Source organism: Schistocerca cancellata, chromosome 3 (assembly GCF_023864275.1).
Source record: "Schistocerca cancellata isolate TAMUIC-IGC-003103 chromosome 3, iqSchCanc2.1, whole genome shotgun sequence".
NCBI lineage: Eukaryota > Metazoa > Arthropoda > Insecta > Orthoptera > Acrididae > Schistocerca > Schistocerca cancellata.
Genome location: NC_064628.1, coordinates 252,821,003 through 252,844,763, shown reverse-complemented (window position 1 = coordinate 252,844,763; position 23,761 = coordinate 252,821,003). Strand labels below are relative to the sequence as shown.

The 23,761-nt window shown below is 44.7% G+C and overlaps 1 protein-coding gene across 2 annotated transcripts in view; it reads right to left on the bottom strand.

Annotated features, from left to right (window-relative positions):
- The window catches only part of LOC126174897 (putative protein TPRXL), a 475,391-nt gene that overhangs the window by 428,344 nt on the left and 23,286 nt on the right, over positions 1-23,761 (bottom strand). For both annotated transcript variants that reach the window (XM_049921320.1, XM_049921321.1), the window contains exon 2: positions 17,645-18,629. In XM_049921320.1, coding sequence (XP_049777277.1) covers positions 17,645-18,629 — 985 coding nt within the window. The remainder of the gene's footprint in view (positions 1-17,644; positions 18,630-23,761) is intronic.

Sequence of the window (23,761 nt, the reverse complement as noted above, 5' to 3'; positions counted from 1 at the left end):
AATGGAGTTTATTCAAAGACACTTTAGTCGAAGCAGCACAAAAAGTATGTGGCAGAACATCTGGAAAGGAAAAAATAAGACAGACAAGTTGGTGAGATGACACCACAATCCAAGCAGTTAGAAGAAAAAATGGAGCATGGAGAAAATGGTGGAAAACTAAAAATGACGAAGACCATAAAAGATATATAGAGGAAAAGAAGAAGTGCAAAGAAATAGTGGAAACAGCAAAGAAAAAGGCATGGGAAGAGTTTACAAAAAAACTTGAAGAAGATGTGAAGAGCAATAAGAAAATGTTCTATAAAATGATGAAAAATAAAAGGAAGGCTTCTGAAGTACCAGTAAAGATGGAAACAGAGGACGGTACCATTATTGAAGATCCAGGGAATATAAAAGATCTCTGGAAAGAACATTTTAAGAAGCTGTTAAACGCTGAGGAGCAGGTACATGAGGAAACAACAAATAATGGAGAAATTGAGAGAAGTTGGGAAGCAGAATTAGGACAAATTACACAGGAAAAAATGGAAAAAGCTGTGAAGAAGATGAATGGGGGGAAAGCCCCAGGACCTGATGAAGTATCAGTGGACATGATAAGAGCAGCAGGTCCAGTGGGAATGCAGTGGCTGTATAGAGTACTGTCAAGCGTGTGGAGAAATAGTAAAATACCTGGCGACTGGAGAACAGGAGACATTGTTCCCATCTTCAAGAAAGGCAATAAAAGACTTTGTAAAAACTACAGAGGAATAACCCTCATGAGTCATACATCCAAGATTTTTGAAAGAATTTTACTAAATCGAATAAGTGAAAAGATAGAAAAGGAGCTGAGTGAAGAACAGCATGGGCTTAGGAAAGGAAGGAGCACAATCGACCTGATATTTTCTATCCGTCAACTGATGGAAAAAAGTTGGGAGTATAACAAAAGGGTGATAATGGTTTTTATAGACATAGAAAAGGCATATGACTCAGTTGACAGGGAAAGACTCCGGGAAGAACTGAAGAAGATAGATATAGAAGATGGATACATTAATGTTATAAAGACAATGTACAGAGGCCACAATTGTAGAATTAGAACACCATTGGGGAACTTTGAATACTTCGAAATAAGACAAGGACTTAAGCAAGGAAGTATTCTATCTCCTGCGCTTTTTAATGTTGTGATGGAGGGAATTAATAGGGCAGTTAAAGATATAGTACAAGAAAAAGACAAAAAGATGATTTTTGCAGATGATATGGTAATATGGGGTGATAAAGAGGTAGATGTACAGTTACAGCTTGATGCGTGGAAGGAAATAATGAAAAGGTATGGATTAAAAATAAATAAAGATAAGAGTGAAGTAATGGTATTTGGAAGAGAGAAAGGAATCAATGGAAATATTACCTTGAATGGAGAACCCCTCAAAGTGGTAGAAAGTTTCACTTATTTAGGGAGTGAAATATCTAGGAATGGAAGAATAACTAACGAAATTAATAGGAGGTTACAGAAGGGAGGCAATTTCTACCAAACAATAAAACATCTGATTTGGAATAATGAAGTTTCAGAAAGAGCAAAACTCCTGATGTATAAGAATTATTACTTCCCTATTGTCACCTATGGTGGAGAAACATGGACAATGAAAGAAAGGGACTGGAGCAGACTGCAAGCAGGGGAAATGAAATTTCTCAGAGCAGTTAAGGGAAAAACAAGAATGGACAGAGTAAGGAATGTAGAGATTAGAAAGGACCTCAAACAAGAAAGTATGAGAGAAGAAATTGAAAGAAAGAGATTAAGATGGTATGGGCATGTTAAGAGGATGCATGGACAGAGACTCCCCAAAATTATGGAAGAACTAAAGATGGATGGGAAAAGACCTAGAGGGCGCCCAAGAACACGGTGGAAAATGGGAGTGAGAATATCTGTTGAAAGGAGAGGTGTGACCTGGCAGCAAGTGGAGGAAGAAAAGTGGTGGGAGGACCGAGCCAAATGGAGAGGACTCGTCAGCACCCAGACCCGGCAGTAGCTGGAGCGGGATTCGGATATAGATAGATAGGGTGTTACAAAAAGGTACGGCCAAACTCTCAGGAAACATTCCTCACACACAAAGAAAGAAAATATGTTATGTGGACATATGTCCGGAAACGCTTACTTTCCATGTTAGAGCTCATTTTATTACTTCTCTTCAAATCACGTTAATCATGGAATGGAAACACACAGCAACAGAACGTACCAGCGTGACTTCAAACACTTTGTTACAGGAAATGTTCAAAATGTCCTCCGTTAGCGAGGATACATGCATCCACCCTCCGTCGCATGGAATCCCTGATGCGCTGATGCAGCCCTGGAGAATGGCGTATTGTATCACAGTCGTCCACAATACGAGCACGAAGAGTCTCTACATTTGGTACTGGGGTTGCGTAGACAAGAGCTTTCAAATGCCCCCATAAATGAAAGTCAAGAGGGTTGAGGTCAGGAGAGCGTGAAGGCCAGGCACATGTTCTAGCAGCACAGGTAGAGTATCCCGTATGAAATCATGATAACGTGCTCCATTGAGCGTAGGTGGAAGAACATGGGGCCCAATCAAGACATCACCAACAATGCCTGCCCAAACGTTCACAGAAAATCTGTGTTGATGACGTGATTGCACAATTGCGTGCGGATTCCCGTCAGCCCACACATGTTGATTGTGAAAATTTACAATTTGATTACGTTGGTATGAAGCCTCATCCATAAAGAGAACATTTGCACTGAAATGAGGATCGACACATTGTTGGATGAACCATTCGCAGAAGTGTACCTGTGGAGGCCAATCAGCTGCTGATAGTGCCTGCACACGCTGTACACGGTACGGAAACAACTGGTTCTCCCGTAGCACTCTCCATACAGTGACGTGGTCAACGTTACCTTGTACAGCAGCAACATCTCTGACGCTGACATTAGGGTTATCGTCAACAAACGAAGAATTGCCTCGTCCATTGCAGGTGTCCTCGTCGTTCTAGGTCCTCCCCAGTCGCGAGTCATAGGCTGGAATGTTCGTGCTCCCTAAGACGCCGATCAATTGCTTCGAACGTCTTCATGTCGGGACACCTTCGTTCTGGAAATCAGTCTCCATACAGACGAACCGCGCCACGGCTATTGCCCCGTGCTAATCCATACATCAAATGGGCATCTGCCAACTCCGCATTTGTAAACATTGCACTGACTGCAAAACCACGTTCGTGATGAATACTAACCTATTGATGCTACATACTGATGTGCTTGATGCTAGTACTGTAGAGCAATGAGCCGCATGTCAACACAAGCACCGAAGTCAACATTACCTTCCTTCAATTGGGCCAACTGGCAGTGAATCGAGGAAGTACGGTACATATTGACGAAACTAAAATGAGCTCTAACATGGAAATTAAGCGTTTCCGGACACATGTCCACATAACATCTTTTCTTTATTTGTGTGTGAGGAATGTTTCCTGAAAGTTTGGCCGTACCTTTTTGTAACACCCTGTATATATAAAAACAAGAAAAGGAACTGATAGGAACTGGAAATGGATGTAACACAATGGTGCATTTATAACTCATTAATGAAATAATAATATGGAGTAGGTTAGTTAAGTTCCACGTTCTGGCCTAGACGGGCCAAGCGGACTCGACCGCCCGCCATGTCATGACGTCACTGGATGCAGTATGGAAGAGCATGTAGTCAGCACACCGCTCTCCCCGTCGCTGTAGGGTTTCTTGGCTTTGGAACCGCTACTGATCGGTCGAGAAGCTCCTCAGTTGGTCTCACGAGGCTGAGTGCACTCCGTACTAGTCCTCCACCCCATGAAAAAAAAAATAACTGGCAATGCCAGGAATCGAACCCGCGTCCCCCGCATGGCAGACAGTCGCGCTGGCCACTTTCTTTTTATTTTTTTTATTCTATTAAATCTCATTTTGTTTGTTAATGTTCGTTGTCTTTGTTTGGGGCGGAGGTCCCAAGACATCCGTTGAAGTTCGTTGTAGATCTATTCACTCAGTTTTTTTTAAAATACAGAGGGCTGCTAACCCTCCGACCGAACACGCTGAGCTGCCGTGGCGGCTACCACTCAGTTACGCATGAGGACATAAAAAGGTGTAATCCATATTAATTACTACTCTGTCAGGTGTACCACTGTTAGAGCGCCAAGGGAAACCGCGTCAATACTCTCCGTGCTTGCATTGGACGGCGCTACAGACGGCGCTGCACTATCCACGTGTATACCTGTACTGCTGCAAACAAACCCATTTTCTGACTAACATTACAGTGCAATCCTAACCGGCCAAACGAACAATATGTCTGTCTTCTCGGGCGCTAGTCGCGTGGGATTGTTCAGTACCTGCATGGCGCTGACTGTGGAAATTTTGAGAAAGATACTGGCTCGCTTTCAACAAAATCTATATAAACAGCCCTTAAAAACCAAAGAACCGATTTTATCTATGTCGTATACTGAAGAACGCACAGCCCTCTATCTATGTCGCATTACTATATCAACAGAAGGATATTAGGATAGTGAATACTTCAGAATTGAAACAGCAATCTATGATGAGTTTCTATATCACCAGCACTGTTCGCAGCAGTCCTGAAGAACGGTTCCCAATCTGTAAACTCGGAAAGAGAAGGACAAATACGTATTAAAGGCACATATGTGAACTATTTAAGTTCTGCTTGCATTGTACTATTTGTCTTTAGTCCAGGTAAACTTCAACAACTGGAAGAGCAAGTTTTACTTTAAACTTAAAATCAATTGCAAGACTAAATGGAGACTTAACGCACAACTAAACGGCAATAATTCAGAAACATTGAAAATAAAATAAATGCGAAGCGAAGTAGGTAAGACGAGGTCGACAGCATAGGAAGTAGAGGAAAAGTGCTTGACGGGATTAAGATCTTAGGCATACCAACAGTTAACATACACATACACCGCGCGGAAGAGTTGACCGTTACATTGGCATACACCAAGGCACAGACGAAGGGGTAGAGGACAATGCCCTTTGCTGGCCTGCATACTTGTCGGTATACTTCCTAGAGGCACACTGCGCATCTCATTTCTCATCCGTGACGAGCATGCGAAATGACTCGTAACATTGTTGCACGTACTTCACAGCCTTATTTCGGTACTCTCTTTCTGTGAGCCTACTGGCTGCTCTTAGCTTCCGTTCAGCGGGTTTTCTGTCTGAAAAAGGCGTAGAATAAACGAATCATCACCTTTCTTGGGTAAATTGCTATCTTAAGAAACTGGGCCAAAATACGTAGGAACATGTCGTAATGACCTTTTGTTGACAAGCTCCTCGTTCTTCTGTTACAGGTAATCTGAGAACAAGTTTTGTTTAACTGATCGATTATAAAACGGTACAACGGCTTCTTTGCCATGTCTCTCAGATCAAAACCATAGTAGTGGTAGAGCGCTCTCTAAACTAAATACTTAGAGGCTGTCGGAGTAATTTTTGCTATTGTGATCTACAGTCCGGAGACTAGCTTGATGCACCTCCCTACACTTACCTATCCCAAGCAAGCCTCTTGAATTTTGCATAACTGCTGCATCGTGCATTCACTCGAACCTGCTTATGTAGCCAAGCCATGGTCTCTTTCTACAGCCCCCCCCCCCTCAAACTCATACACATTAACACAGATTTCATTATATTAATCCAACCGCTATTATCGGTCCATAACTTGGACGCAAAGGTTTCAGATACCTTTTATTTTGACATTAAAGTTTTTTTATTTACACTACTGGCCATTAAAATTGCTACACCAAGAAAAATGGAGATGATAAACGGGTATTCATTGGACAAATATATTATACTAGAACTGACATGTGATTACATTTCCCCGCAATTTGGGTGCATAGTTCCTGAGAAATCAGTACGCAGAACAACCACCTCTGGCCGTAATAACGGCCTTGATACGCCTGGGCATTCAGTCAAACAGAGCCTGGATGGCGTGTACAGCTACAGCTGCCCATGCACCTTCAACACGATACCACAGTTCATCAAGAGTAGTGACTGGCGTATTGTGACGAGCCAGTTGCTCAGCCACCATTGACCAGACGTTTTCAATGGGTGACAGATCTGGAGAATGTGCTGGCCAGGGCAGCAGTCGAACATTTTCCGTATCCAGAAAGCCCCGTACAGGATCTGCAACATACGGTCGTGCATTATCCTGCTTAAATGTTGGGTTTCGCAGGGATCGAATGAAGAGTAGAGTCACGGGTCGTAACACATCTGAAATGTAACGTCCACTGTTCAAAGTGCCGTCAGTGCGAACAAGAGGTGACCGAGACGTGTAACCAATGGCACCCCATACCATCACGCCAGGTGATACGCCAGTATGGCGATGACGAATACACGCTTCCAATGTTCGTTCACCGCGATGTCGCCAAACACGGATGCTACAATCATGATGCTGTAAACAGAACCTGGATTCATCCGAAAAAATAACCTTTTTGCCATTCGGGCTCCCAGATTCGTCGTTGAGTACACCATCGCAGGCGCTCCTCTCTGTGATGCAGCGTCAAGGGTAACCGCAGCCATGGTCTCCGAGCTGATAGTCCAAGCTGCTGCAAACGTCGTCGAACTCTTCGTGCAGATGGTTGTTGTCTTGCAAACGTCCCCATCTGTTGACTCAGGGATCGAGACGTGGCTGCGCGATCCGTTACAGCCATGTGGATAAGATGCCTGTCATCTCGACTGCTAGTGATACGAGGCCGTCGGGATCCATCACGGCGTTCCGTATTACCCTCCTGAACCCACCGATTCCATATTCTGCTAACAGTCATTGGATCTCGACCAACGCGAGCAGCAATGTCGCGATACGATAAACCGGAATCGCGATAGGCTACAATCCGACCTTTAGCAAAGTCGGAAACGTGATGGTACGCATTTCTCCTCCTTACACGAGGCATCACAACAACGTTTCCCCAGGCAACGCCGGTCAACTGCTGATTGTGTATGAGAAATCGGTTGGAAACTTTCCTCATGTCAGAACGCTGTATGTGTCGCCACCGGCGCCAACCTTGTGTGAATGCTCTGAAAAGCTAATCATTTGCATAACACAGCATGTTTTTCCTGTCGGTTAAATTTCACGTCTGTAGCACGTCATCTTCGTGGTGTAGCAATTTTAATGGCTAGTAGTGTATATGGTACTGCGGTATGTTGTATAAAACTATTACTGAAGACCCAACGTTTCGGTCACGATTACAGCGGCCTTTTTCTGGATCTACTAATGCGTTTTAACTGTCCAGAGTCACTTATATTTTACCATGACTGCTCACTGAACTTGTCATTATCACAATTTTAAAAGAATCGTTGATTATTTAATCATTATTTACAGCAGACAACTGTTTGTGAAAGCTCACCCTTTCTCTACCTCCGTCGCAATTTCTTTTCTTTTTATTAGTCATATGAGGTTCACAGAAAAGACGTACGAATATTTTGTTGAGAGATATAACTGGTCTCTTGAGGTAGAAGGGGCAGAACTTTAGTTTAATAGGTAACTCCGTTGGAGGGAGTGAGGATCTGCTGTTGCTTCTTGCATTGTACCAGTGTGCATACTGTGATTGGTAGTCATCGGGCAATGAGGTGTGAGCTCCTGTTTTCCTCTTGCTGGACGCGGGCCGCAATATAATTGCGTAGCCTTCCGCGACCAGACTCTGGGCAGCAAAGACACCCAGTAGACCCAGAAGAAGATCAGTGTAACTGTGGACGGAACGTTGGCTTCTCCAGTAATAATTGTTTACAATATGATGCGGTACCATACCCAGAAAACTTATTGTCAACTGACCCTGGCGGCGGAGCCTCAACATTTTTATGTTGTATTTCATACAAACTTTGTTGATTACTTATAGTGACAACTGTGTATGGAAGTTCTTTCTCCCTCTTTTTCAACCTTTGTTGCAACTTCTTTTGTTCTTATTAGACACATGAGTTTGAGAGAAAAGACGTACGAATATTTTGTTTGGAGAATTAACAAAGGCGTCTAGCTGAATGTACTCAAAGTGCTGGCCACTGGAACAGTCTAATATTCTGTCTATCGAGGTAGGTCGAGGCAGCACTGGAAACATGGTCTTGCGTTTTTTTTTTCCAAAGCGATCGTCATAGAGACTTCGAAGATCGGTCACAGGCACGAGCGTTAACATGTCTGTGCCGTAACGTCTGCAGCAACGCGAAACAGAGGCGACTGTTTTGTGTACCCAATGGCACGTCATACCGTCACATCAGCTGCTCGCCCCTTATGACGGTGACGGGCGCAGCCTGGCAATGTTAGTTATACTATGGGTCACCTCACACGGCTACACCCATCGCGATCTTGCACGCAGAACTGGGACTCGTCTCGAAAACGATGCTGCCACTCCTGTGTCCACTGCCGTAGTAGGGTGCATCAATATCGGCCACCAAGGGAAGCCACAACAAGAGTCGCCATGACGACAGTCCATCGTGCTACCGACAACGCAGCACTGTCCAAGTGTATACTTGTCTTGCTGCAAACAAACCTATTTGCTGACTCACGTTACATGACATATCCATACAATCCTAAATGGCCGAACGAATAATCTGACTGGCCTCTCTGGCGCTAGTCGCGTGGGCCCTTTCAGTTTCTGCATGGCATCGAATGTGGCTCTGTACCACTATCAGCGCATCAAGAGAAGCCACAACAATAGCCGCTGCGCTTACAGCACATGGTGCTACAGTCGGCGCCGCACTATCCATGTGTATACTTGTTCTGCCGCAGTCAAGCTCAGTTCCTGACTCACGTTATGTGACGTAGCTGTACAGTCCTACACGGAAGAACGAACCGAACGAACAGTATGTCTGGCCTCTCAGTGCGCTAGACGCGTGGGGCCGTTAAGTTTCTGCATGGCATTGAGTGTGGCCGTCCTGAACCCAACGAATCCCTATTCGCATAACAGTGGTGGGATAACCGTTGTTTCGATAGGCCGCGATCCTGTCGCTGCCGACTTCCGACACATTCTCCTTACACGCTGCATAACACGATCTTCTCATAAACAACGAACATTCTGATGCGATTCCTGAATGAGAAAGCCGTTGCGTTATCTTCCCTTACGCAAGGAATGTACATTGGCGTTATCTTAACCCATTCTGCGTGGTTGCTCTGAAATGCTGCTCATTTGCAAATGCAAGAATGTAGTACACCTCATGCCAATCTGACGTCTGTTGCACGTAGCTTCAGTTTTAACGGCCAGTAGAGTATATTGGTGCCGTTTCTTCGCCTGTCCTCCACTTTGGCCTGAATGAAGCAAAGCGAGACGAATGCAGCGGCGCCAGCACACCTGGCTGGCCACGCATCGCCATGCCATGCGTCTGGCTGCCGACTGCATGCGGCCACGTGACCTGCTTCTGGATCACGGCCACAGCGAGCCATCTGCGCTCCACCGGGTACAGCACTTCAAGCGCTCTCGCGCCAGACGCATACGTCACATAATTTCACGGTCCGTACGCAGAACACACTAAGTCACAATGATCATACGACAGCACTTCCATTTGGTTCACTAAATAGCAGCTAACTACGAAGGGGTTCAATAAGTAATCCTACACTTTTTTTTCTCGACCAGTTTCGGTTGAAAAATGCAGAATTTGTTATAGGACATCGTGGAATATTCCCGCTTCAGCCCCTATAGTTTCATGACGTTTCGATAGCTGGCGGCACTATACGTCGCCTTCAAAATGGAGTCTGTAACGGAGGTGCGTTCCAAGCAGACCGTTGTCACTGAGCTTCTTTTGGTGGAAAACCAGAGCATCGCAGATATTCATAGCCGTTTGCAGAATGTCTACGGAGCCTTAACAGCAAACAAACGCACATTGAGTCGTTGGGCGAGACGTGTGTAGTCAACGCAACAATGTCGCGCAAACCTGTCCTATCTCCCGCGTGCCGCCGACTCCTGCAATGTTGCAACGTACAGTTAATCTCATTCAAGGTGATTGACGGATCACAGACAAACATCTCGTTGCTCAATAGACGACCATAAAAACAACTGTGGACCATTTGCCATTTGTTGTGGAATTGCTTCAGCATTACGAGGCTGATCGTGCCTTTTTCTTTTCTTTTTTTTTTTTAAGAAATTGTCACAGGCGATGAAATACGGGTTCATCAGTTCGAACCGAAAAAAAACGGCAATCCACAGAGTGGCCCCACACCACCTCTCCTCCGAAGAAAAAGTTCAAGGCCACATCTGCGCCGGTAAAGTCATGGCGACGGTCTTCAGGGACTCTAAAGGGTTTATTACGTCTGATGTCCTCCCTCGTCGTGCAACGATCATATAGGAATGTGTTGTGTTACCATCAGGAAGTTGCAGAAACGACTTGCATCGTATTCGTCGCCACAACAATGCAAACAAACTTCTCCTCCTCAACGACAACAAAGGCCTCGCACGAGTCCTTGCACCCGAGAGGAACTCACAAAACTTCATTCGACTCTTGTTCCTCATCCACTCTACAGCTTGGATCTCGCACCTTCCGACTTCCATGTCTTTGGCCATTGAATGTTCAAATATTTAAATGTGTGTGAAATCCTAAGGGACCAAACTGCTGAGGTCATCAGTCCCTATACTTACACACTACTTAAATTAACTTATGCTAAGAACAACACCCACACCTACCCCTTAAGGTAGACTCTACCCTCCGGCGGGAGGGGCCGCGAAATGGTTCTGTCTCTGAGCACTATGGGACTTAACTTCTGAGGTCATCAGTTCCCTAGAACTTAGAACTACTTAAACCTAACTAACCTAAGGACATCACACACATCCATGCCCGAGGCAGGATTCGAACCTGCGACCGTAGCGGTCGCTCGGCTCCAGACTGTAGCGCCTAGAATCGCACGGCCACTCCGGCCGGCGGGCCGCGAAATCCGTGACATTGCGCCTCAAACGGCCCGGCCACTCGGCGCGGCAGCCCATTGACGGATGCACTCTGTGGGAAGCAGTACGTGGATGATGGCGACGTATTGATGCAGTAACGCGTTAGCTGCGACGTACCATGTAGGCAAGCATGTCCTCCCACGAAGGTAGCATTACGCCGTAGGAATGAATGGAGATTATGTTGAAAAATGGGTTGGTTGGTTGGTTGGTTTGGGGAAGGAGACCAGACAGCGTGGTCATCGGTCTCATCGGATTAGGGAAGGATTGGGAAGGAAGTCGGCCGTGCCCTTTCAAAGGAACCACCCCGGCATTTGCCTGGAGTGATTTAGGGAAATCACGGAAAACCTAAATCAGGATGGCCGGACGCGGGGTTGAACCGTCGTCCTCCCGAATGCGAGTCCAGTGTCTAACCACTGCGCCACCCCGCTCGGTGAAAAATGGGGTTTTGTAGCGAAAAGAGTGGGGGAATAATATGGTGTATTGGAATCCCGAATAAAACCAACTCCCTTTCAGAAAAAAAGTGTTACATTACTTACTGGACGCCCCTCACATAAAAGCTAAAGCCTTTTAACACGAAAAAAAAGGGATGATCAAAAAGTATCCGTTTGAGGGCTTTGCTGCAGCGTATATGCAACGTAGAGCGACTCCTATGCGGGAATATAAGCAGCCACATGCAGACAAAGGATCAGTGTGGCACTCGTAACTTCGCGGCGTGTATGCGCTAAATGCAGAGACGTGAACTATGGTCGCGTTATTACCAAATGCATCCAAAAAGGAGCAACAGGCTTTCATTCTCTTCTTGGCTGCCGTAGCACAAACACAGGTACACATCCATCAGAGAATAAAGAATATGTATGGCGCAGCATGTCTGTCAAAATTCACTGTTTTGTAACGGTGCGCCAAGTTCTGTGTTGCTGCTTCATGATGATGTATGCGCCCCCTAAATGCAAATGTCGTAATGTAGAAGTTACGCCTGCTCAAGTGGAAGACAGTTGAGCGGACGCCTTAGGTCCCTTAAAAAAGGCCTTAAAGTGTCGACGATTCCTGCCAGACGAGGATTTGCAGCAGGCAGTTACAGACTTCTTCACGCAGCAGGACACGGCGTTCTACCAAAGTGGTACGAGTATCTCCAACCTAGCGATTAGGTGAGATGATTGACTCAATGCATAGGACGATTTTTCCTGATTGACATAACGGTTCGAGACTGTACGAAATGGTTCAAATGGCTCTGAGCACTATGGGACTTAACTTCTGAGGTCATCAGTCCCCTAGAACTTAGAACTACTAAACCTAACTAACCTAAGGACAGCACACACGTCCATGCCCAAGGCAGGATTCGAACCTGCGACCGTAGCAGTCGCGTGGTTCCAGACTGTAGCGCCTACAACCGCTCGGCCACCCCGGCCGGCGCGACTGTACGGCCTTCAAACGGATTCTTTTTGGTCGCCTCTTATATCATCAGATAGCAGTGTCAGTGGTAAATTTCTGGAGCCTAGCAAATCATTTGAATACTTAATGGTAACATTAAGAAAAGATTTCAAATGGAATGAAAGATTGAAATCAGCACTAAGACCGTCAATAAAAAGAAAAAAGAAACCTTAGATCTTTGCAGGATTCTAGGGAAATTTAGTTGTTCTCTTGAGAAAACTGGCTACAAAACTCTAGTTTTATTCTTGACTACTGCTGCAGTACTTATCAAGTTGACATTATGGAGTTACTCTCATGGTAGCCGAAAACAGAGATTGCTCTGCCGAGTCCTTTACAACACCCATTGTATCTACTACAGACGCTGCATACACTAGCGTACTACAGCTCAATACCCATCATGATCTAGGTGCATTGTAATTACTTGTTTATTTGCAAGTAGGTTTTGCCTTGGATGACTTCGAAGGAATTCAGTGAAGACTGTCAGTATAGATTGGGGCGCTGCATTTAACGGTTCCCATCGAGTGGCGGATGCCTTGCAAAGACTGGGAGTTTAATATTATCCATTACAGATATGAGGGAACATTTGAATGTTTTTAAATGGGTAACATTGAACCGCAATTTTTGTCCTATATACAATGCTTTCATCACCAAGTTGTAAAACTGCGCTCATGAGATGAAAAAGCTATCAACACAATTGCATCGTTCACAAAATAAAATGGTATAAAAACAAATTGGACTATGTACGACGAGGACCCATAGTCCAACGTGTTTTTGTTCCATTTTATTTTGTGAACGTCACACTTGTGTTTGTTGACTTTTTAGCGTTTTAACCTCATGAGATAAGTTTTACTACTTGATTATGAGAGCACTGTCTCTCGAAACGCGTTGTTGAATTGTGTGTAGGAAAAAAATTACGGTTGAATGTTACCAATTATTACTGTGTAAACACTGAGATTCACACTTTTCCTTCACTTCCATAATCATTCAAAACAACGTAAACAATACAGAACACTGTACCTCAGAAGCACCCAACCCTTTCACCCACACAATGCACTTCCGGACTTGTCGCCTTATCTGCGGGTCTGAGAAAGGCAAAGACAATCTAGCTGGAGTAGACCCCAGGAAGGCATAATTGTGCGAGGTCTACATTGTTATCCGCTTGGTTATCTACACCGTGGTTACAATTGTTGAACTTCCGCTACATGCGAGTGTAGACGGAAAACTGTTTACTATAGGGGTAGCCAACTTCAAAGGAATGATGTTCAGACTGAGCGCTGCAGGATTTGTAGTGTTAATAGTGTCAGTGTCATGACTTGCCGTTGGCCACCGGTTCTGGTACGGTGAAGTAGGTTTGTAACACAAGCACCAGTGCGCATTAAAGTTGTCAGCATGGATACAGTCGTGGTGGGCATGGCTTTACTCGTAAAGCTGTTTTGTCAAAACAGCAATAGTTCCGTTGCTCTTCACGAGCATCGACGCGTTAAAGGAATAGGAGGCGCCCTCTTTACGCAACGAATTAACTGGCGATTAGGGAATTGCTCCAAGGAGAGGCCGACGGCCAACTGTGCCACAAATTGTTGAAGAAGTTACTGTTGCTATGGCTAAGAATGCTGGACTCAGTGTTCGTTCTTCAAGCAATGCACGAGCTGTGTCACAACATCTGAACATTCTACGGTCCACCATTCGAAAAGTACTGCGAACGCTTGAGAAAGAAAAATAACTTTGCAATTGAGACTGATTCTTTACATAACTGTGAAACGGTATCTCTAGTGCGCTTCCAGGCTGTCGTGGATCCAGATACTCGTCACACTGAGCAACATTTGTAGCCAGAACGTAAGCATGGTACGCAGTTAACGAATGTTACCCCCCTCATTTGGAAATTAAAATCTTTTTCTTTCAATGGTTTATTTGTTATTTCTCTTCCGCATGTACTTGCAAATGTTTCCACGACGTCTTATTGCCCTACGATCACTCGCTTTTCATTGGGGCCCTCTAAAGTGGCGGAAGTTTAATTATAACTACCCTCCACGTCCACACCTATACACCGTAAACAAAGTTATAAAACTACCGTAAGCTACCGTAGACTGTCAGAAGTAAGCGGAGACTACCGTAGCTTTGATTATTTAAAAGTGTAACAGCGTTATTTGTACGTTAGATATTGTTGCATACCTATCGGCCGTTACCTCATTTCGGTCGTTTTGTTTGCGTATGCACCCAGTCTCTCATTAGGTTCCCCTAGAAACCGGAAGCGGTGAACCGTACAGCAACTGAGTGTAATATACAGAACATTTTTGTTCTGCATAGGTATCCTCCTGCCTCTTACTTAAAAATAAACGGTATTTATAGCTAATTATTTAATTCTGTTTTTATTCGAAAACTGTGGTTTTTTAAAGTGAAACAGAGGGATGTTGTAGTAGTGAAAATAAAAACATAGGCAACAGACTTATCAAATAGCACTAGAAAACGCATTTCCCAAGAGAAAGGTAAAATTAAAAGGAAAAAGACATATCAAACATCGTTTCAATATTTTGTCGAGCTTATGAAACATGCTTCTGTTATTCATAAACAACTTTTGCACTTATCAATAATAACAGGAAGCTTCTGCCTTTAATCGTTATAAAGAACGTTCTACTGCATACAAAATAACAACAGTTACACTGATTTTTTATATTTGTGCATGTAAAGTGTACTTGCATCAAAATTAATTGTTTTGGTAAGATAAAAGAGCGAAAGTTACGCGATCAACTAATTTTTATTACTTAGACAACATAATTTACATTTTGTACGAATATAAGACACTCAAAGAACTAAAACTGAGCGATATATGATTCTAATTATGTGCAAAACAAACAAATAAAAATCAAAGAGAAGTCGTCGACTCCCAGTTTCTGCCTCACAATTCATTTACGTTTTTTTTTCCCTACTAATGCTACCAACACTAGCAGTTATCTTACCACTTACTACATCATTTATGTAGTATACCAAAATTGCCGAACCGTAGTTTTGGTAGAGCGCAACTCTAACCGCAAGCCACCTTATAACGTGTGGCGAAGAATACTGCGTGTACCTCTCTCATTTCCACCTGTCCTGTTCCAGTCTCGAACGAAGAGTTCCTAGATAACAGAACGCAGTATGTCATTCTCAATGGAGAGAAGTCTTCCAAAGTAAGAGTGATCTCAGGTGTGCCGCAGGGGAGTGTTGTAGGACGGTTGCTATTCACAATATATATAAATGACCTAGTGGATAACATCGGAAGTTCATTGAGGCTTTTTGTGGATGATGCTCTAGTATATCGAGAGGTTGTAACAATGGAAAATTGTACTGAAATACAGGAGGATCTGCAACGAATTGACGCATGGTGCAGGGAATGGCAATTGAATCTCAATGTAGACAGTTGTAATGTGCTGCCAATACACAGAAAGAAACATCCTTTATCATTTAGCTACAAAATAGCAGGTCAGCAACTGGAAGCAGTTAATTCCATAAGTTATATGGGAATAAGCATTAGGAGTGATTTAAAATGGAATCACCATATAAAATTAATCGACGGTAAAGCAGATGCCAGACTGAGATTCATTGGAAGAATCCTAAAGAAATGCAGTCCGAAAACAAAATAAGTAGGTTACAGTACACTTGTTCGCCCACTGCTTGAATACTGCTCTCCAGTGTGGGATCCGTACCAGATAGGGTTGATAGAAGAGATAGAGAAGATCCAATGGAGAGCAGCGCGCTTCGTTACAGGATCATTTAGTAATCGCGAAAACGTTACGGAGATGATACGAGTAGATAAACTCCAGTCGAAGACTCCGCAGGAGAGACGCTCAGTAGCTCGGTACGGGCTTTTGTTGAAGTTTCGAGAACATACCTTCACCGAGGAGTCAAGCGGTATATTGCTCCCTCCTACGTATATCTTGCAAAGAGACCATGAGGATAAAATCAGAGAGATTAGAGCCGACATACAGGCATACCGACAATCTTTCCTTCCACGAACAATACGAGACTGGAATAGAAGGGAGACCCAATAGAGGTACTCAGAGCGTCCTCCGCCATACACCGTCAGGTGGCTTGCGGAGTATGGATGTAGATGTGGAAGCCCAGGGAGAACGATTTTGGTAAGCCTGGTTGTGAGGTCGGATCGCTCTAATTTTACATTCTCTTTCTTTTCCCGAGATATACGCAACAGGAAGCAATATAATGGCTCGGTCTTCTAGGAAAATATGCTCTCTGGTGTTTAAAACTAAGCCACACGGTGATACAAAACACCTCTCTTGCAACATATACCAATGGAGTTGGTTGAGCATCTCCGTGGCGCAGCTGGACAGTTTCAAATCAGGACACCCTCGAATTCGGAGTAAGAGATTCGTTCTAGTGTTTGTGACGGTACGTCACATAAATATTGACATTTTTGACGGTTGTAAATCGTAGTTTACGTATTTTATGAACATAATTAGTGTAAAACATTTAGTTAATGTTCTTGAAACAAATGATATGCAGCGATAGCATCTTTATTTAATGTCTATGAAAAAAAAGGTTCAAAAGAGACGCGATTTTACGGCCGAGGAGGAAGGACGTATTTTGAGGTACACACACCGTTTTGTTTCGCTATACGGAAGGCAGCCATTGAGCGGCTACACATATTTTATGTAAGTTGTTCGTATTTATTGCTAAAATAAACTTGTTATTATTATTACAAAATGAATTTCTTTGCAATAGTTGTCACCTGAAATGCTCGCAGTGGCTAATTATTTTTAATAAGCATTTTTTCAGTAATTTGCGCTGCGAGAGGCTCATCTTCCGATGCAGCCACTGGTCGGCCATTACGCGCCGAAGTATTAATTTATTTTTCAGTGTTAACAGTAACTGTAAATGCGAGAGATTTCGTTATAAGAACCTTTTTAAATTGCAACAGGTAATTAATTTACGTTAAATTTCATGTTTTTAAACTATAAAGATTCCATGAGTTCAGTAAGTTTGATCTTGACGGCAACAATCGAAATTCTCTCAAGCCTTGCTTTGCAGTCAATAAAGAGAAATTAACAAAATTACATTCAATTCAGTTAACGGCAATTATATTTTAGTCATCACGTTCAAAATCTAAAGTTGGTACAAGAATAACTGAGGCCCTTCAAGAACCCGTTTCATATTTACTTATACACGTAAGTAAAAGTGATAAGAAAAGACAAGATCCCTGAGAGAAAGAAGCATGCTGATAAATTAAAAAATAATTATATATATAAAATTTGCTTTGTATATGACGTCACGAATCCCAACGGACGTCACATGTTCTTAACTAAAAAGGAGGTTTATCGACATGCAGTACGGTAGAGAATTTCAAGCGCGACGCCGAGAGGGTACTCACCAGCCTCGAAGTTGTCCTTGAGCCTGCGCCACTGGCGCGCGTGGTGTATGGAGTAGATGCCCGTGACGAGGAAAAAGAGCAGGCAGGCGCAGACGGCGAGCGCGAGCACCACCACCTGCCAGTCCCACACCAGCGTCTCGGCCGTCGAGAACGGCTGCTGGTGCTGGTGCTGCTGGGCTTGAGGCTGCGCGTGGTGCGGCCGGGGCGTGGTCTGGGCCGGTGCCGCCGAGTCCTCCTTGAGCTGCGCCGCCGACTCGGGCAGCATCGGCTTCCTGGCGTCCGGCAGCTGGTGGCCGGTGAAGTTGCGCTGGCGGTGCTCCTCGCGGTGCCGGCTGTGGGTGTGGCTGTGGTGGCCGTGCTTCCGCCCACCGCCGCCGTGCTTCCTGTGCTGCGACGTCTTGTTCCTCCGCTGCGAGGACACCGACGACGTCCTGTTGAAAGTACCGAACCCGTCCTCCGCAGACGAGCTGTAGGACGATTCCTCCGCGAAGGACGAGGAAGAGGACGACGACGAGGAGGAGGAGGAGGAGGAGGACCAGCGGGAGTGGTGGTGGTGGCCCTGCCGCCTGCGCGCCGGCCGCGGAGTGTCTTCCTCGTGCTCTTCCGAGTGCGACGAGAACGCCGACGAGTCGATCTCGGAGGAGGAGGCCCACCCGTCACCGTGGCGGTGGCTCTTGCGGTGGTGATGGTGGTGGTGGTGATGGTGGCGGTGCGAGGGACGCGCGGCGGTCCTGTTGGCGCGCCTGGGCAGCCAGGACCAGTCGATCATGAGCTTGGAGATGGGCCCGCAGTCGGTGTCGCGGTTGACGGCGCAGGGCGCCAGCACTACCTGCCCGTCGGGGCACTGCGTGCAGGGCAGGCAGCGGCCGCGCCGCTCGTCCCAGAACTGCCGGTCCAGCGAGCACGACAGGCCCGCCCCGGAGCCGGAGCCGGAACCGGCACCAGTCGCTGCGGCCGCTGCTGTCACCGCCGCCACCACCAACAGCTGGCACACCAGAGACAACGAGCACGACTTGTACAGTTATGAAGAGGCACTCTGCGCAACTTTAAGTCGACTTCTACATCTACGAAGGGCGTTGGGGTACAAAGTGTAGACGACCTCCAAGATGCTGTACCCCGGGCAACGGTCCGTGACGACGGAACGTCAAACAGTCTACACACTAGGCGACCGAACTAGAATGAATTTCTTTCACGGTCAAGAAAATTTACAGAGGAAAATGAAAAAGCAAAAAAGTAATGGTTCTTATCAGAACCACCTGACAACAGATATCGGAACTTGTGTCCGTATCTTACAACTAAATGTTGAAGGCTTAAGCCGAGACAAATGCGAACAATTGAGTAGGACGGCTAAAGATAACCACATAGAAATTATAAAAAACACCTAGAAATAACCAAAGATAAAAAATCGAAATAACATATTAAGAAAGCTGACTGGAACCTCCTTGGGAGCTCAAGCTAACACACTACGCACTGCAGCACAATCTCTCGTTTACTCGGTGGCAGAATACTGCGCCCCAGTCTGGTACAAGAGCACACACACGAAGAAAATAGACGTCCAGCTTAATACCACCATGAGGATTGTCTCAGGAACTCTGCAATCAATTCCACTTCCCTGGCTTCATGCCCTTTGCAATATAGCTCCTCCCTCCCTCAAATAGTTCAAATGGCTCTGGGCACTATGCGACTTAACTTCTCAGGTCATCAGTCGCCTAGAACTTAGAACTACTTAAACCTAACTAACATAAGGGCATCACACACATCCATGCCCGAGGCAGGATTCGAACCTGCAACCGTAGCGGTCGCTCGGTTCCAGATTGCAGTGCCTAGAGCCGCACGGCCACTCCGGCCGGCTCCCTCCCTCAGAAGGCAACAAGCAGCTATCCGAGAATGGAAGAAAATTAATGACCCCTCTGTCTCTGAAGATATACCTATCCGAAAAATATTGGACCATCTACGAACTACACGCCTAAAATCCAGGAAACCTATACGCGAAGACGAAGTCCTCAAATTCCCAGAAAGGTACGACATAGCAAGGGAATGGAGGCAATACTGGTCGCTGAATAGTCACCATCCTCTCATCACTGATTTTGATCCTTCGATACTGGTGGAAGGAATGCAGATGCCCAGAAGAACTTGGTGCAGACTTAAACGTGTGAGGACTAACCACGTCAGGTGTAAGGCCATTCTCGACAAATGGAAACTCACTGATGACCCACTATGTGACTGTGGTGCAGAAGAACAAACAATCCCTCACCTGATCTTCGAATGTCCTGCGAGGAGGTTTCAAGGAGAATGGAGGGATATCATGAATGCTACTCCACGTGCTGTTCAGTGGGTGACCTGCTTAGATGTGCACTTGTAACAGCTGCAACGGCTGTCTCCCTATTCTTACGCATATTGTTGTTTGCAATCAATCATTTAATAATATATTTGTAATTCGTTTATTATATTAACTAATAGTTTGTGTGCAATTTTGCTCTGTAGATGCCATACGCTAAATAAAATAAAATAAATAAACGAAGGGCGTTCAGTAAGTAATGCAACAATTTTTTGTAGGACAATTTCGGCTGAATAAAAGCGGAATTTACTGTGGGACATCGTGGAACAAGTTCCGATAGGTTGCGGCGCTATACGTAGCATTCAAAATGGCGTCTGTAACAGTGGTGCGTCCCAAGCAGAGAGCTGTTATCGCTCTTGGAGAAAACGGGGCACCACAGATATTCATAGGCGCTTTCAGAATGACTACGGAGACTTGGAAGTGGACAAAAGCACAATGAGTCGTCGGGCGAGATGTCTGGCATCAACGCAACAAGGTCCCGCAAACGTTTCCGATCTCCCCCGTGCCGGCCAACCGTACACAGCTGTGACTGCTGCGATGTTCGAACATGTGGACACTCTCATTCGAGGTGATTGCCGGATCACAATCAAAAACTGCGCTGCTCAGATAGATGTCTCTGTTGGTAGTGCCGACACTCGTCGACCTGTTCGGGTATTCAAAAATGTGTGCCCGCTGAGTTTCTCGCCGCCTAAAAGAAGACCGTTAACAGCAATGAAGGACCATCTGTGCTGAATTTCTTGTGCGTTAAGAAGTTAGTCGTGACAAGTTTTTGTCGAACATCTTCACAGGCGATGAAATACGGGTTCATCACTTCGGCAAAACGGCAATCCCCCACCTCCCCTCCGAAGAAAAAATTCAAGGCCACAGTCTGAGCAGGTGAAATCATCGCGACGGTCTTCAGGGATTCTATACGGTCTATTATGTCTGATGTCCTCCTTCGTGATGCAGTGGTCGTCTTGGAAATGTATTGAGCTACCATCAGGAAGCCGAAGAAACGACTTGCATCGTGTTCGTCGCCACAACAATGCAAACAAACTTATCCATGGCAACACAAGGTCTCACAAAAGTCTGTGCACATCAGAGGAACTCACAAAACTTCATTGGATTGTTCTTCAAATGGCTCTGAGCACTATGGGACTTAACTTCTGAGGTCATCAGTCCCCTAGAACTTAGAACTACTTAAACCTAACTAACCTAAGGACATCAGACACATCCACGCCCGAGGCAGGACCGTAGCGGTCACGCGGTTCCAGACTGTAGCGCCTAGAACCGCTCGGCCACTCCGGCCGGCCGATTGTTCTTCCTCATACACCTTATAGACCGGACCTCACGAATGACGACTTCCATCTGTTTGGCCCAATGAAGGATGCAGTCCGCCGGAGGCAGTACGCGAATGATGGGGAGGTTACTGACGCAGCAGAACTTTAGTTCCCAAGTCGACCAGCAGAGTGGTAGCACGCGGGCGTACAAGTCCTCACAGTAAGGTGACGTAAGGCCGTCGCAATTGACCGGAGATCATGTTGACTTTTTTTATTTTTCTTTATTTTACAAGTCTAGTTCAGTGGGACCAAATTGAAGAGCAAATCTTCATGTCATGGAACGTGTCAGTACATGAAATTACAACAGAAAAGTAATAATAGATCAAACAAAATGTTTATGTATCCAAAGACGACGACAAGCTGTAAGTGTATACAAACGCAATCAACAACATAATACGGCGAACAGCTTAATTTTTCGAGGAATAAAGAGGGTTTTGTAGCCAAATGAGTGGGTAATAATTTGGTGTATTGGAATTCTTAATAGAACCAACCTGCTTTTACAAAAAAAAAAAAAAAATGTGTTTCACTACTTATTGAACGCTCCTCGTACATATACACTCTGCAAGCTACTTACAGTGAGCGGCGAAGAGCACTTTGCATATCAGTCTCACTCCCACCCTCTTCTGTTATAAGCGTGGATAGTTCGCTGTGAAAACGATTGTAAGCCCCTGTGTGGTGTCTGCAAATATGCAGACAAAAGCTGATACCGAAGGTCTGGGGTCATGTAGGGCTACTCAACAATATGTAGTTCGTTAGCGGCTGCAAGTAGTACTGTTACGCAGCAAACTCATCCCGGGTAATTAATACGGATACGTACGAGTCTGCTCGTCAAGTGTTGCACGGTTGTACATTTAACAATTAATGGCCAACATGTCTACAAGGAACCTTGCAATCGGGTTTAACAATGTATTGCAGTCGTAATCGGATAATAACAATTAACATACCTTGGTTAATGAACTTTTTTTATTTATTCTTTGCATAGCACCACAAACTTCCACTGAGACGAACCTTGACTACAGGATACAGAGAACTCTAAAAATTACGAAGAGTTTGGAAACATTAGGTCCCGATTCAAAGCCATTGCCTTCAAAGCCATTCCCCACTTTCAGAAACAGGACTAACATCTGTTCACAAGTAATATATTAAAAAGCTATGAAAGCCTCTCTGCCCTCGCATATTATTTGGTTAAAATTATTTATCATACTAAAGAAGCATTGTCAGCGTTAATTTTACGTTATTAGTAAATAAAGTGTACTGCAGTTCTAGTATAAAAATTATGACACCTATGTAAGAAGTATGTGAATATTTCGTCACCAATACCAAAAAATCCCATAGTGAGTGAAGAATTTTAAAAATAAAAGTGATAAAATTTACAAAAATTGTGTTTATTTTCTGTTTACTTTTAATATATCTTTGAAATGATCTATCCTTTAACAATTTTTAAAGGTTTACTTTTCACATCTTTCGATGTCTATAGTATTTGTTTCTATGGTTGTGTAGAGTTGGTTCAACTCTGTTTAGCTCGAACTATACTGACATACTCGTACTTGTTTCTCATTGTCAGTTTTCTGAAACTGCACTATTATTTGCCATGTGAGGTAAGCCTAGAACATCATTATCACCACGAAATTGCTACCAATAGCGACATGCTGGGGCTTAACATGAAAAAGGTATCCAGAATGAGATTTTCACTCTGCAGCCGAGTGTGCGCTGATGTGAAACTCCCTGGTAGATTAAAACTGTGTGACCCACAGCCTCACCTTTGCCAGTACCTCGTCCCCTACTTTCCAAACTTCACAGAAGCTCTCCTGCGAACCTGCAGGAAGTGTCATATCAGCGCACACTTCGCTGCAGAGTGAAAATCACATTCTGGAAATATCCCCCAGGCTGTGGCTAAGTCATGTCTCCGCAATATTCTTTCTTTCAGGAGTGCTGGTTCTGCCAGGTTCGCTTCTATGAAGTTTGGAAGGTAGGAAACGAGGTACTGGCACAAGTGAAGCTGTGAAGAGAGGCCATGAGTCGTGCTTGGGTAGCTCAGACGGTAGAGCATTTGCTCGCGAAAGGCAAACGTCCCGAGTTCGAGTCTCGGTCCGGCACACAGTTTTAATCTGCCAGGAAGTTTCATGAAACAGGTAGATTGTTCTAATAACTTGTCCATATTTCCTACTATTTTTTGGCTTAATAATATGACAAACAGCAATATATGTATCCATGCAGGTCTTCGTACTGCACATGTAAAACAAATCGAAAATCTAGTTCCTCAGACTGAATTCTCCGAAAAGTATATTAACACAAAATTCATAAGCATCATAAGCCTGCTAGACGAGGAAGAAATTCTCTCACAATGTTACGTGGCTCAACCTCACACAAACAAATCATCAAATAAAAATTGTTGAGGTTTTTGTGACCACTTGTTGACCTATTGCCTGTTGGCTTCTGTCTCGGAATCTGCGCCCGACG